Source organism: Triticum urartu, chromosome 2, assembly GCF_003073215.2.
Source record: "Triticum urartu cultivar G1812 chromosome 2, Tu2.1, whole genome shotgun sequence".
Taxonomy (NCBI): domain Eukaryota; kingdom Viridiplantae; phylum Streptophyta; class Magnoliopsida; order Poales; family Poaceae; genus Triticum; species Triticum urartu.
This window is the reverse complement of record NC_053023.1, coordinates 483896951-483911352: the sequence shown is the minus strand read 5'-3', so window position 1 is coordinate 483911352 and position 14402 is coordinate 483896951. Positions and strand designations below refer to the sequence as shown.

General features: G+C 43.6%; 2 protein-coding genes across 2 annotated transcripts; one reads left to right on the top strand and one right to left on the bottom strand.

Moving 5' to 3' along the window:
- Nucleotides 1-273: 273 nt before the first annotated feature.
- On the bottom strand, nt 274-1738 carry LOC125538071 (probable pyridoxal 5'-phosphate synthase subunit PDX1.1). Its single transcript, XM_048701374.1, has one exon. The coding sequence runs from the start codon at nt 1721-1723 to the stop codon at nt 560-562; it is 1164 nt and encodes a 387-aa protein (XP_048557331.1). The 5' UTR covers nt 1724-1738; the 3' UTR covers nt 274-559.
- An 8697-nt stretch (nt 1739-10435) lies between these two features.
- On the top strand, nt 10436-13693 carry LOC125538070 (sulfoquinovosyl transferase SQD2-like). Its single transcript, XM_048701373.1, has 8 exons — nt 10436-11298; nt 11401-11474; nt 11856-11911; nt 11994-12077; nt 12161-12248; nt 12419-12496; nt 12683-12739; nt 12968-13693. Exons 1-8 carry the CDS (start codon nt 10750-10752, stop codon nt 13485-13487), a joined length of 1506 nt encoding a protein of 501 aa, XP_048557330.1. The 5' UTR covers nt 10436-10749; the 3' UTR covers nt 13488-13693.
- The last annotated feature ends 709 nt before the right edge of the window (nt 13694-14402 follow it).

The following is a 14402-nucleotide window of genomic DNA, read 5'->3' as shown; positions in this document are numbered from 1 at the left end:
TATTTTACTGTAAGCATCTCTCTAAGCACCTTGTATTGTACAAGGCGTCGCTGCCTTTTGGCTTTTAGCCTGTGTGGGGGCACCTGCAACGATGGGCTGCCTAATTTCTACTTTAGCCAAATAGTGAGTGCTAATCAAGTAAAGTACCAGACTGCATCATTTGAGTTGTTGCCGGTTGTAATTGGCAACAACAGTAGCAAAATCGATCAGAGAAACAACAACGAATCTGAAACAGCAAAATGCATAGTAGCAAGAGTACATGCCTATAACACGGAGGGAAAGGATGGATGGATACTTAAACTTGTGTTAACAACAACATAAATGAAATGGAAGACGACAACATGTGTGTACATATATAAAGCGAGCGACTGACCGACCGACAGACTGACTCGAGGTGCATGCTTGCTACCGCTTGAATTGTTATCGGAGCTAGAATGATCATCATGAAGAAATCACATGATAATAACTAGGAATCGTTTCTAAGTACTTGTTTTTTGTCCTTATCATTGATCCATGGAGTATTATTTTGGGAGCTGGTATTGATGGTGGCCAACAAAGATCACTCGGAGCGCGCCGCAAAGCGCTCGACCTTGGGATCGGAGAGGTTGATGCCCACCATGGCCTCACCCAGGTCGCAGCTCACCTCGGCGAGCACATTAGGGTCGCTGTAGTGGGTGACGGCCTGCACGATTGCGCGCGCGCGGCGCGCGGGGTCGCCGCTCTTGAAGACACCGGAGCCGACGAAGACACCGTCGCAGCCGAGCTGCATCATGAGGGCCGCATCGGCCGGCGTGGCGACCCCGCCGGCGGCGAACTGGACGACGGGCAGGCGGCCGAGCTGCTTGGTCTGCATGACGAGGTCGTACGGTGCGGCGATGCTCTTGGCATAGGTGAATACCTCGTCGTCGTCCATGCTGCGGAGGGCACGCACGTCGCCCATGACGGAGCGGACGTGGCGGACGGCCTCGATGACATTGCCGGTGCCGGCCTCGCCCTTGGTACGGATCATGGCGGCGCCCTCGCGGATGCGGCGGAGGGCCTCGCCCAGGTTGCGGCAGCCGCAGACGAAGGGGACGCGGAAGTTGTGCTTGTTGATGTGGTGGGCGTCGTCGGCGAGCGTGAGGACCTCGCTCTCGTCCACGTAGTCGACGCCGATGGACTCGAGGATCTGGGCCTCGACGAAGTGCCCGATGCGGGCCTTGGCCATGACCGGGATGGTGACGGCGCGCTTGATTTCGCGGATGAGGCCCGGGTCGGACATGCGTGCGACGCCGCCCTGGGCGCGGATGTCGGCGGGGACGCGCTCGAGCGCCATGACGGCGCAGGCGCCGGCCTCCTCGGCGATGCGCGCCTGCTCGGCGTTGACGACGTCCATGATGACGCCGCCGCGGAGCATCTGGGCCAGGCCCACCTTGACAGAGAACGGGGACGACTTGGGCTCGAGCTGCGTACCGGCGCCGTTGTTGCCGCTGCCGTACACCGTGACAACGCCGCTGCCGTCGGACGCCATCTTCTCTGCGGCGAGAGGGAGTGAGAAGAGAGAGGAGAGGCGAGGCGGCGGAATGGGGGTGGGGTGTGTGGGATGCGCGGATGGGCCGTGGGTGGCAGCAATTCTTATACCGATGGATGAAGGTGCGTGATGGGCGGACGGACGATCCAGATCGCTCCTCCTTTTCTCTAGGGTGGGCCAGTCCAGCACCACCACTCGCTGCCGCGCCGCCATCACCAACCACGACCAAACAAATCCAATCTCTCCTTCTCTACCCGCACGCATGGTGGTACATTCTTTTTCTTCGCCTTTTCGAAAATCTCTCGTCACTCGCATGCTTTCTCTGCCTAGAGATAGAGAGCCTCCCCCCCTTGTTGATTTCTCTGGGAATTTCTCGTCTAGCCGTGTTAATCTGCTGCTCAAAGTATTATGTGTGACTCGGACGACGGCTACGTCCCCCCGGTAGCCTCATGGTTCTCGACGGCAACAACGTCTCCATCTATGGATATTTCCCTTCCAATTTCTGGCTCCCCATGGATGCACCGTGCTTGGCTCAGGTGCCTCCAACAAGTTCACTTCACGGACCATGCAGTGCAGCAACCCACAAAACAAAACAAAACAAAAGGAAAAAAGGCTGCATGGTCCATACTACCTACGACTACGAGACAAGCCTCTGCTCTTCCTATACTAACAAAAGAAATTGCTCATTTCTATGTAACCATGATCATATATCATTCATCCCCATGCACCCAAGTAGCCGTACCTTATCAATAATATCTTACTGATTCTTTTGTTGAAAACTGGAGTATATATAAAGTAACATCAACATAGCTATTACTAGGGTATGTGGCAATACAATACTCTGCACTGACATGAAAAGGAGATGACATTCTTCAGCATATAAAAAATGGAGTGTGGGAACCTTTCGAGAAGAGGAAGTCGTTTTGTAATTTCATCATTCTACTGCCAAGTAGTATGTCACCCTTTGTCAGATTTCTACATTTCTTTTAAAGGCTTTGACTAAGATGTGACTTAGGTGGACAGTGGTATCCCAACCCACCAGAGTTCAAATCCTGGTGCTCGCATTATTCCTGGATTTATTTCAGGATTTCCGGCGATGCGCTTTCAGTGGGAGGAGACGTTCCCGTCGACGACGAGGCGCCTACGGTGACTTCGTAAATCTCAAGATGATATGCCGGCTCAGTCTCTCGGAGATGCTCATAGGGGTAGGGTGTGTGTGTGTGCGTTCATAGGAGTGAGTGTATGCACGTGTATATAAGCGCTTGTGTCTGTACTGATGCTCAAAAAAAAAGATGTGACTTACTATGAGCCTAGATAAGTGCCTGTTGCGTTACAACCGGCGCAATAAATATTTTAATGATTCAACATCAGTTGTTTAGAAACGTTAGTGTGAGTTGCTGCACGAATGAATCACTACAACAATCATAAGTTTTCACCTTGGCAGCTGGGGATTGGTGTCCAGAAGAAAAGACTTTGGTGGGCTAGGTCTTCCAAATATTAGAGGTTTTAATATGGCTCTTCTGGCCTCTTGGGGAAAAAGATATTATGATAGTGAGGGGAGAGATTGGAGAATTTTGATTGATCATAAATACAAAACAGAAAATTATAATGTATTGTGGTCTAGAAATGGGGTTGGATCTCCATTCTAGAAAGGCATTACATGGGCTTTAAGTGCCTCTCACACTTTTTATAAGTGGAATGTTGGGAATGAAGAAAGTGTTAGTTTCTGGCATGGCATTTGGTTGGGAGATTGTTCCTTAAAGTTAGATATTGGCCTCTGTTTTGAGATTTGTAACCAACCTCTCTGCTCACCAGCCCAAGCTTCGGATGGTGCAAATTTGAATCTAACCTTTAGGCGGTGTGTTGACAGAACTGGGCTAGAATTGTGGCATCAGCTCTTGTGTCAAGTTGGCACAATTTCACATTTTGACTCGCGGAACACACCAATTTTGATGTTAGAACTTGGTGGTCGTTATTCGGTTAAATCCTTTTACAAACCTATTAACTTTGGTGGTGCAGTTTCAAAAATTGGGGTTGTTTCTGGAAGATCTTATGCGCTCTATCCATGTGTTTCCGTTGGCTGATTATGAACAACAAAGTACTGATTGGAGACAACTTGGCTAAAGGAGACAGGTAGAGGACATTACTTGCTTATTTTGTAACGAGCCTGAGTTAGCGAATCACCTTTTCTTTCAATGTATTTGTGGCATCCAATGTGTGGGGGTTGTTTTTAAGGCTTTTCAGATAGATATTCTCAAGTCGTTTAGTGATGTTATTGCTATTTGGTGTATGTACAAGAACACACCCTTGTTAAATATGGTTTATGCTACCTCCTTGTGGAGTTTGTGGACACTGAGAAATGAATTTTGTTTTCAGGAAAAAACATGGAAGAACATTCACTTAGTGCTTGCAAAGCTCAGTGCGTATCTACATCAATGAGGCATTCTCTGCAACAACACTTAGTTTATGCTCCATTGGCGTTGTCTGCTACTGCTGGACATGCGACATGGAGAGCTACTTAGAATTGCCTGGTGATGAGCAACGTCGGAGATAGATGTGCATCTGGAGTTTGTGCCCATAACTAGCTCTTCGTTAGGGGTCATTTTTTGTACCCGTGTTGTTCATTTTCTTCATCGGTCTGCAATATAAGGAAATGAAAATGTTTACTGATGGACATCCATTTGGTTGCCTACCCCGTGGTTGCTTTGGCCTGATACATGTTGAATGTTGTAGACTTGCTTTGCTTCATTCCATAAAAAGTGGAGTGGGCGGAAACCCCTTCTATTCAAAAAACGAAAGATTTGGCAAATAGCTTGAAAACTCTGACTGAACCAGCCTATATTAGTGGTCATAAAAAAGTTATGTTGGCTTCGTTGTAAATATTATTTGCATGCTTTTTGAAAGGTGATACATATATAATTGTTATCCTAACTTAATGATGTCAATTCCTACTCTCACGTGCGTGAACCACCCAAAAAATATGATGTACGAATTGACACGGTCACCCATTGCCCAACGTGGCCCACAATGAAATATGTGCCTTGGGCCTTCAATCATGCGGAGCATAGTGGCTCTAAGGATTAAGGGATTTGACCCTATCAAAATTGAACAACTCAAGTAAACCTCAATTGAATGAGAGGGCTATTAAATTAGGGAGTTTAGTGAAGTTACTAGAAGTCAAAATGGCCAGATAATCACATTCTTTGTCCTATAAGTCTTAATCTTTCTTTTAGGTTGCACAACAGTAAAAAGAATCTTCATCTATGTCTCCAGGATTAGTCCAAGTTAAACTCAAAGGAATCACCCCCAACATTACCATGCACATTAAGTTTCGGCTCAATAAGCCTACTTTTTTTGGTTTTTGATTTCTTTTTTTTCCTACTTTCGTTTATACTTCCCAATATTATAAAAATATTTATTACAAAAACGTACTTTACAATTTTTTTATAAAAATGTTAGTCATGCATTTGAAAAATATTAAATGTGTACAGAGAATAGGTTTTTTATGTATTAAAAATGTACAATGTTTATGAAAAAATGTCGACATAAATAAAAATAAGTTTTTAAAATGTTAATCTTTTATTTGGAAAATGTTAAACATGTATATAAAAACTATTTCTGATGTATATACAAAATGTATAATATGTATGCAAAAAACTAGACATCCAAAAATACATGTCTATATAATTTTTTTAAATGTGTAAAAAAATGTTCCTGATATATATACCAAAAATGTGGAAAATGTATTAATGAAATTGAAAATAAAAATAAAAATAAAATTCTTATTAAAATGTTGATTGTGTACACAATATGTTAATTGCATATTCAAAAAATATTAAACATGTATAAAACTATAAAAAAAATTCCTGATGCATACTGAAAATGTACAATGAGTATTAAAAAAGTAGTCAATGAACAAAAATATTTGAAAAATTGTTAACCATATATTTAAAAATTATTAAACATCTATAAAACACGTTACTGATGTATAAGAAAAATGTAGAATGTGTATTAAAAATGTGAATACAGAAACATAAATTTACAAAATGTTATCATGTATAAAAAATGGTAATCATATTTTTAGAAAATGTTAAACATGTATTTAAAAATGTTATATATATATATACATACATACATACATACATACATACATACATACATACATATATATATATAAAATATACAAATGTGCATTAAAAATGTAGACACGTGTTGAAAAAAGGGAAAAACAAAGAAAAGCGGTGGAAACCGAAGAAACGAATAGAAGAAACATCTCAGAAGTGAAGAAAGATGGAAAACATGAAGAAAACCATGAAAACCCATGAGGAAACCAAGAAAAAAAGAGAATAAAAGAAAACTGATGAAAACCAAGAAAGGAACTAAAAATGAAGAAAATAGGAAAGAAAGAAAAGGGAAATAAAACGGAGAAAGGAACAAAAAGAAAAATGAAGAAAAGAATAAAGAAAGAAAAAACCAGTAATAACCAAGAAGCCAATGAAATTCGACACAAAAGAAAGAAAAATGAAGAAACTCAATAAAAACCAAAGAAAACATAACAAAAGAAAAACCAAAAAAATCAATGGAAAAGAATGATACCGAGCAAGGAACAAAGAAACTAAGAAAAGCGAAAAAACTAGAAACAACGAAAAACAAAAAAAAACCTGTGAAAACTGAGAAAGAAACAAAGAAAACCAATGAAATTAAAAAGGCAAAAGAACTGAAAAACCAAAGAAAACCGAACAAAGAAATAAAAAAACAAAAGAGAATAAAAAAGATCCGAACCACTGGTCACGTAATAAGATGTCCTGGCAAGAGAAGCTACCATCTTGCTATAAGCAAGGCCCATATATTTTTTCTTGAAGCGGAATAGCCCACAAAGGGTCGGAAGGCCATATGTTGGTCGAAGCGCTGGCAGCCCAGAGTCATAGGACCGGAAAACAAAAACCAACTGTTTCCAGGCAAGGGTATGGCTCAGTGGGGGTGTTTTGTAGGGATTAAGATGGAGCTTTCTTGGGGGTTTCAGCTTTTTGTTTCAGGAACATCGTGGACCCTTCGACCCTCGAAACTCAGCCATTAGAGAAGCTCTTGCGTTGGCGGAGGATTTATATTTGAGATGTATTTAAGTTGCGTCGGACTGCAAGCTCGTGGTGGAAGACATACACAAGAAGAACCTGGCTAGTTACGGTGCTATTGTACATTGTAGAAGTGCATGCTCTAGCCAATGCAACCAAAAAACTGATCTGATGGAAGAGACTAAACATCACATTATACGTCACACCCCCTCTCACGTGATGGAGCACAGACTAGCGAGATGCTAATTTGTGCATGTAGATGCCCGATCTTTCACGGTGATGCTTGATCAACAGTTCGTCCCCCTGTTCCTCCTTGCAACCTTCAAGATAATTTTCACCCGCGCACGAAAATACACGAATAAAAATAATGACCCCCTTGGATTAGCACGTAGGCGTCGATGTGATGATCAACCCTCCGTCGCTAGTAAATTTCCACGATGAGAAAATCACAGATAATACATAAGATATAGCCACCCGTAACTCGGACGTTTTTCTGTATATCTCATACTTAAAAGAAAACTCAAAAACTGATCTTTACATCGGCCCTGGCCGGCCCTTTTTATAGGCCACGCGAACTTGGAAAAGACTAGGCCAAACTAAATTGAAACAGACTCTCCTAACAAACTAAGGATTTAACTAATTAATTATCTGGCCACATTGATCACCTTAATTAACCTAGACTTAAAACATGTACGTAAATAGTACAACTTGGCTCTCACGTCTGCTCCATACAAGCAAAATTACAGGTCTTGGTGAAACTCACGTGGCCTAACACAAAAATAAAATAACTTGATTAAATAAAAGACAGAGACTTATCCCTTGGTAGATCCTATCAATTGCATGTCTGTAGTTTAAACAGAAAACTGCCGATCCTTATTATCTTTAGAGGCGTACGAAACGTTGGAATTATATCTTCTGGCTTCGGTTCCTGTTTAGTATCCGATCTAGATTTTTTGTTGTACATTCTGCTAGGTATTGATACAAGCACTGTATGATGAGAATCAACATGCATCAATTTCTTTTCAAATACAGGATCAATTTTTAGTCCACAAAATTGTCGCACACAACCATCGTTTCCTCGGCATAATCTGATCGCATGCTTGGCATTATTTTCCGCAACTTTTTCATGCCTTGACTCATCAAATGGCTCAGCTTTAGTAGAATTATCGATCAATGGTGCCTTGCCCGCATCATCCTCCCTTCCTTGAAGAGAAACCGTCCTCGGTTTTAAGTCTATTTTTTGTACAATCTTCCTCTCCGGAACTTGCATCTCTATGATGATTGCACTGTCTGCCATTGGTTTCAACATGTGCTTCTTTCCATCATGCATGAACGTGTATATGTTGGATCTTCCAGCATGGACTGCATCATGATCAAACTGCCATGGTCTTTCCAACAACAGCTGACACGTATCCATCGGCACAACATCACAGTCCACCTTATCAATATAATCTCCAACTGAAAACTTTACACGTACCTTATGTGTGATCTTTAATTTTCCGAAGTTGTATAGCCACTCTACATGGTGCGGCTGTGGGTGTCGCCACATGGACAAACCCAATGCCCGCACAAGATCTTTGCCAATGACATTTGTAAAGCTACCACCATCAATTATCAACTTGCAAGCACGATTGTTGATCTTACACTGTGTTTTAAAAACACTCCATCGCTGCCCTTTAGGATCATCATCCTCCTGCACCTTCTTCACTAAGAGATTTAGACCCTTCATCGGTGCATCAACTTCTTTTTTTATTTCTTCTACCTCTTCTCTTTTTTTTCGCAAACGATCTTTCCAATCAGCATCGGACACATCCATTGGCATGGGAATAAAACAAATTTGTTTGCCCTTCCGTGATAAAGAATAACTATTTTTGTTTACATCCCGAACAGCCCCAACATGCTTGCACCATGGGTCCCCAAGTAGCAGATGGCACGACACCATGGACACAGGACAAACATGAAAAAATTCCGCACAACAATATTTTCCCAGATTAAAAATTAGCAAAATCTGATGCGTAATTTTGATTTCACCTTTGAACCACTTGAGCGTGTACGGAGGCGCCATCTTCAGCCCCAATTTTTTCACCACCTCGATGCTCACCATATTGACTGTGATACTCTCATCGATTGTCAGATTGACACGTCGTTCGTTCACGACGCAACGAGTGTGAAAAAGAACGGCCTCGCCGATGCCTTCCTCCTCCATCAATATGTTCTTGCTCAACATGTTGATGCTCGCCTCTGCAGATTGAATCGCCGTGACACTAACCTTTGCTCTGAATACCACTTGATGGAGCACAGACTAACGAGATGCTAATTTGTGTGTGTAGATGCCCGATCTTTCACGGCGATGCTTGATCAACAGTTCGTCCCCCTGTTCCTCCTCGCAACCTTCAAGATAATTTTCACCCGCGTACGAAAATACACGAATAAAAATAATGACCCCCTTGGATCAGCACGTAGGCGTCGATGTGATGATCAACCCTCCGTCGCTGGTAAATTTCCACGATGGGAAAATCACAGATAATACACAAGATATGGCCGCCTGTAACTCAGACGTTTTTCTGTATATCTCATACTCAAAAGAAAACTCAAAAACTGATCTCTACATCGGCCCTGGCCGGCCCTTTTTATAGGCCACGCGAACTTGGAAAAGACTAGGCCAAACTAAATTGAAACGGACTCTCCTAACAAACTAAGGATTTAACTAATTAATTATCCGGCCACATTGATCACCTTAATTAACCTAGACTCAAAACATGTACGTAAATAGTACAACTTGACTCTCACGTCTGCCCCGTACAAGCAAAATTACAGGTCTTGGTGAAACTCACGTGGCCTAACACAAAAATAAAATGACTTGATTAAATAAAAGACGGAGACTTATCCCTTGGCAGATCCTATCAATTGCATGCCTGTAGTTTAAACAAAAAACTGCCGATCCTTATTATCTTCGGAGGCGTATGAAACGTTGGAATTATATCTTCTGGCTTCGGTTCCTGTTTAGCATCCGATCTAGACCTTTTGTTGTACATTCTGCTAGGTATTGATACAAGCACTATATGATGAGAATCAACATGCATTCATTCCTTTTCAAATACAGGAGCAATTTTTGGTCCACAAAACTGTTGCACACGACCATCGTTTCCTCGGCATAATCTGGTCGCATGCTTGGCATTATTTTCCGCAACTTTTTTATGCCTTGACTCATCAAATGGCTCAGCTTTAGTAGAATTATCGATCAATGGTGCCTCGCCCGCATCATCACGTGTGGCTTTCTCACACCTAAACATGGACCGAAAGTGGGCTGCAATTTAATTGCGTCAGCCGGGTCTTGAACTCATGACCTCTTGGCTCTGATACCATGTAGAAGTGCATGCTTTAGCCAATGCAATTAAAAGATCGATCTGATGGAAGAGACTAAACAGCACATTATACGTCAACATACATGAAATAATAGAACACTCTTTGGGTTTTGATTTTTGCAATTTTAGTCATGAGTTTAGGAGCTCTAATTATGAAGCTCACAACTTAGCGAAGCATGCTCTTTTTCTCGGTGGTGGCCGTCATGTTTGGTTAGGACATCCCGAAAATCTATCATCTGTCCCTGTAAACATTGTGACGAATTAATAAATCTTCTCGACATTGTAAAAAAAACAAATAAATGTCATCCCTCAGAAAAAAATGTCTCGTTTTCGCACAAAAAAAAGAAGACGCAGGGGAGAACTAGTTGCTGGTTTGGTGAGTGGCTAGAACTTGGGAGCTGATTGGCTGGAATAGGATAATGAGATATCTCGTGGAACATGGGACCGAAATGTTCCCCGAGATTTGGCCTTTTCGATCTCTCAAACCGAAACCAAAAGAGAGCTGGAGCGCGCGCGTGTGTAGAGATGCGGTCGCTCACCTCAGTCATGGCTTGATGATGCCTTGATCAATTCCATTTTGCATTCGAATATGCTCGCCTCGTGTGGTGCGTTCGAATATGCCTGTGCGTCAAACGCCAAGTGGGAACCACTGACTTCCGTCCACTCCCTTCTCCAGCTCCTGCTCTTCTTTGTTCGCCTCGCGCGAGTGAGCGAGTAGCCTCAATCGATTCGATTCGATTCGATTCAACCAAAGCAAAGGAATACCGGAAGGGGATTAAATTGCCGCAAGGACGAGGCAAGGATGGCGAGGGCGGCGCCCATCCTCGCCGTGTCCAAGCCGTCTCCTCTCCCTCTAATCGCCCCGTCGTCACGCCCCCGGGCTGGGTGGTCCCTTCACCTGCATCGCCGCCGCCTCCTCCCACTCTCGTCGTCGTCGTCATGCAGCACCAGCGCCAGCGCCTCTTCCTCCCCCCCCTCGTCGCCGGTCTTGCTGCGGGACGACGAGCTGGAGCACCAGGAGGAGCCCCCGCCCGCTTCGGAGGCCGACTCGCGGCCCCGCCGCATCGCGCTCTTCGTCGAGCCCTCCCCCTTCGCCTACGTCTCCGGCTACAAGAACCGCTTCCAGAACTTCATCAAGTACCTCCGCGAGATGGGCGACGAGGTCATCGTCATCACCACCCACGAGGGCGTGCCCGACGAGTTCCACGGCGCCAAGCTCATCGGGTCCTGGAGCTTCCCTTGCCCCTGGTATCAGAAGGTCCCGCTCTCGCTCGCCCTCAGCCCCAGAATCATTGGAGAGGTCGCTAGGTTCAAGCCCGACATTATCCACGCCTCTTCCCCTGGAATCATGGTATGCTACTAACCAATCTCCTTTCTGTATTTCGACAATAAGAGTATTATTCAGCATTGGAGATTTCATATTTTACCTTGACCAAGTGAATTAAATTCACAGGTATTCGGCGCCCTAATCATCGCAAAGTTGCTATGCGTCCCTCTAGTGATGTCCTACCACACCCATGTTCCAATGTGAGTTGACTTGCCTTCCTCTTTCACAAATTTACAACTCATGCACGCCCGTTTCGAAAACAGAAGGAGAAAAAAAAAGTTTTATGCGAGCAACAGAACTACAACTTGAACGAAACTGAAAAAATATCTTGTCTTACCTTGGCCAACACAACTAGACCATTTAATTAATCGTCAGCTCCTAGCAGGAAAACACCATCCACGGTGTTATCTGCATTCTGAATGATATCTACTCCCTCTGTAAAGAAATATAGGAGTGTTTAGATCACTACTTTAGTGATCTAAACGCTCTTATATTTCTTTACGGAGGGAGTATAATCCTAGGATTTGTGGGTTTATTTACCCAGCTTTAGAGGCGAGCTGATCCTTGTTTATCTATGGCAGTTATATTCCAAGGTATACATTCAGCTGGCTTGTCAAGCCCATGTGGCTAGTTATAAGTAAGTTTTCACTTATGTACTGCACAAATGTATAACCTCTCTTGCCAGAGTAGCCAGCTGATACAATCTTCGCATGCTATAGAATTCTTGCACCGAGCTGCGGATCTCACACTGGTACCATCAGTCGCTATTGGCAGGGACCTTCAAGCTGCCCGTGTTACAGCAGGTTTGCACAAACATACATACTGCTTCCATGTTATTACTTCTTTCCAGGTTCCAACATCTTCCTCTCATGGTGCATGTTTCCAGCCAATAAGATACGCCTTTGGAACAAGGGTGTGGATTCAGAAAGCTTCCATCCTCGTTTCCGTAATCAGGAAATGAGGTCAAGGTTAACGTAAGTAATCTACTTTGCTCAGCTGGTCCATTTGTGATGCAGTTTCAATGATGCTAATGGGTTCTTGCCTGACCCAGTGTGTCGAGAAAACTGCATAATGAATCGATTTGATCAGATATATCTTTCATGTGACTAACTGTGTTGCTTGTATGCTTCTTCTATTGTGACAGGAATGGTGAACCAGACAAGCCACTGATAATCTATGTTGGACGCTTAGGAGTTGAGAAAAGCTTGGATTTTCATAAGCGGTGAGCTCATGACGTTTCTGATTTTTAATGCTGCAGTGCAAACTGAATGGCGTGTGTGATAGAAACCTTACCTACTGCTCGTGTCCCCTTATTATTACCATAAAGTTTTGTTGACATAATTTAGTTTTGATCTTTTTATCTAGCTAAGGCATATCTTGTGTTGACATTGGGTTCTACTTTTTCCAGAGTCATGGACCGACTTCCAGGATCAAGAATTGCATTCATTGGAGATGGCCCATTCAGGTGTGCATCGTTATATCATAGAAACTAGTTAACTTCTTCCTTCAGTAGAAAAGGCAACAATGGAGTTGATTTAACTGTTGAAATTTGCTCATTGCTGATTTATTCTCCAAAGAGACTCTCGCATATTGTCATGAAATTTGCTTCTTCTTTTATGTAATGAGAGACTGAAATCCTCTTGTAAGAAGAGTACACACTGTTGCCATTCTTAACATGTGCCTTCCACTGCAGGCCTGAACTTGAAGAGATGTTTTCAGGAATGCCTGCAGTGTTCACAGGGACATTGCAAGGGGAAGAACTGTCACAGGCCTATGCCAGTGGGGATGTGTTTGTGATGCCTTCTGAGTCCGAGACGCTGGGTTTTGTTGTGTTGGAGGCAATGTCATCCGGAGTCCCGGTGGTCGCTGCTCGAGCTGGAGGCATACCTGACATTATACCTGAGGATCAGGAAGGAAAGACCAGCTTTCTGTACACACCAGGTGATGTGGATGACTGTGTTGGGAAGGTTGAACTCCTGCTCTCCTGTGAAGAGTTGAGAGAGACAATGGGGAAGGCCGCCAGGAAGGAGATGGAGAAATTCGGCTGGAAGGCGGCGACGAGGAAGATTCGGAACGAGCAGTACAGTGCCGCAATTTGGTTCTGGCGCAAGAAGAGATCGCAGCTGCTGAGACCTCTCCAGTGGGTGTTCCGGAGGCTCTTCAGGCCCGCTCCTGCTCCTGCTCCTGCCCCCGCCATAACAAATCAGTCATAGGAGATTCGTTGTATTCAAGTCCTAGAATCAATCAACCATTCTGTTGAGTCCATCAGTTTGGCCAACCCGAAAGATAGAAAGAATCATGGGACACCTAATGTGAATATGTAATGCTCAATTAAATTGCAGCCAACAGAAGTAACTCCAGTTTGCTCCGGTGGCAGGTTGTAAATGTATACTGCTTGCTATTCATCAACTTGGCCAAAGAAAACTCTAGATCGAAAAGCATTACATAGCTATAACAATCACACATAATAAATTTCAGAATATAACTCAATTACTTTCAATGAATAATCTAATAATAAACCCACAATTCATTGGAACTGAACAAACACACCGCAAAACAAGATTACATTGAATAGAACTCTGAGGAGAATATTGTATTAAAGATTAAAGAGAGAGAGAGAGAGCTATCTAGCTAATCACTATGGACCCGTGGGTCCCGTGGGAACTACTCACACATCATCGGAGGTGCAACAAGGTTGATGTAGAAGCCCTTCGTGATCGATTCCCCCTACAACAGAGTACCGACAGAGGCCTCCAGATGGGATCGTGGAAGAACAGAGGTTTGTGGCGGCGGAATAATTGTTTCGAGTCTCGCTCTCGTGGTTTCTAGATTTTAGGGACTTTGTAGGCTTGGAATTAGGTCAAACGGAGTTGCGAGGGGCCTACAAGCTCAGACAACACGCCCTCAGGGTGCGCCGTGTGAGCTTGTGCTCCTCTTGTGCATCGTCTGGTCTCCCCTCGAAGCTTCTGGGGTCTCTTCTGGTCCAGCAAAAATCACTATAAAGTTTCATCGCATTTGGATTTCGTTTGATATTAGTTTTTCTGCGAAATAGTAAAATAGGCAAAAATAGAAACTGGCACTGGGCACTGGGTTAATAGGTTAGTTCCCAAAAAGATAGAAAATTGGAT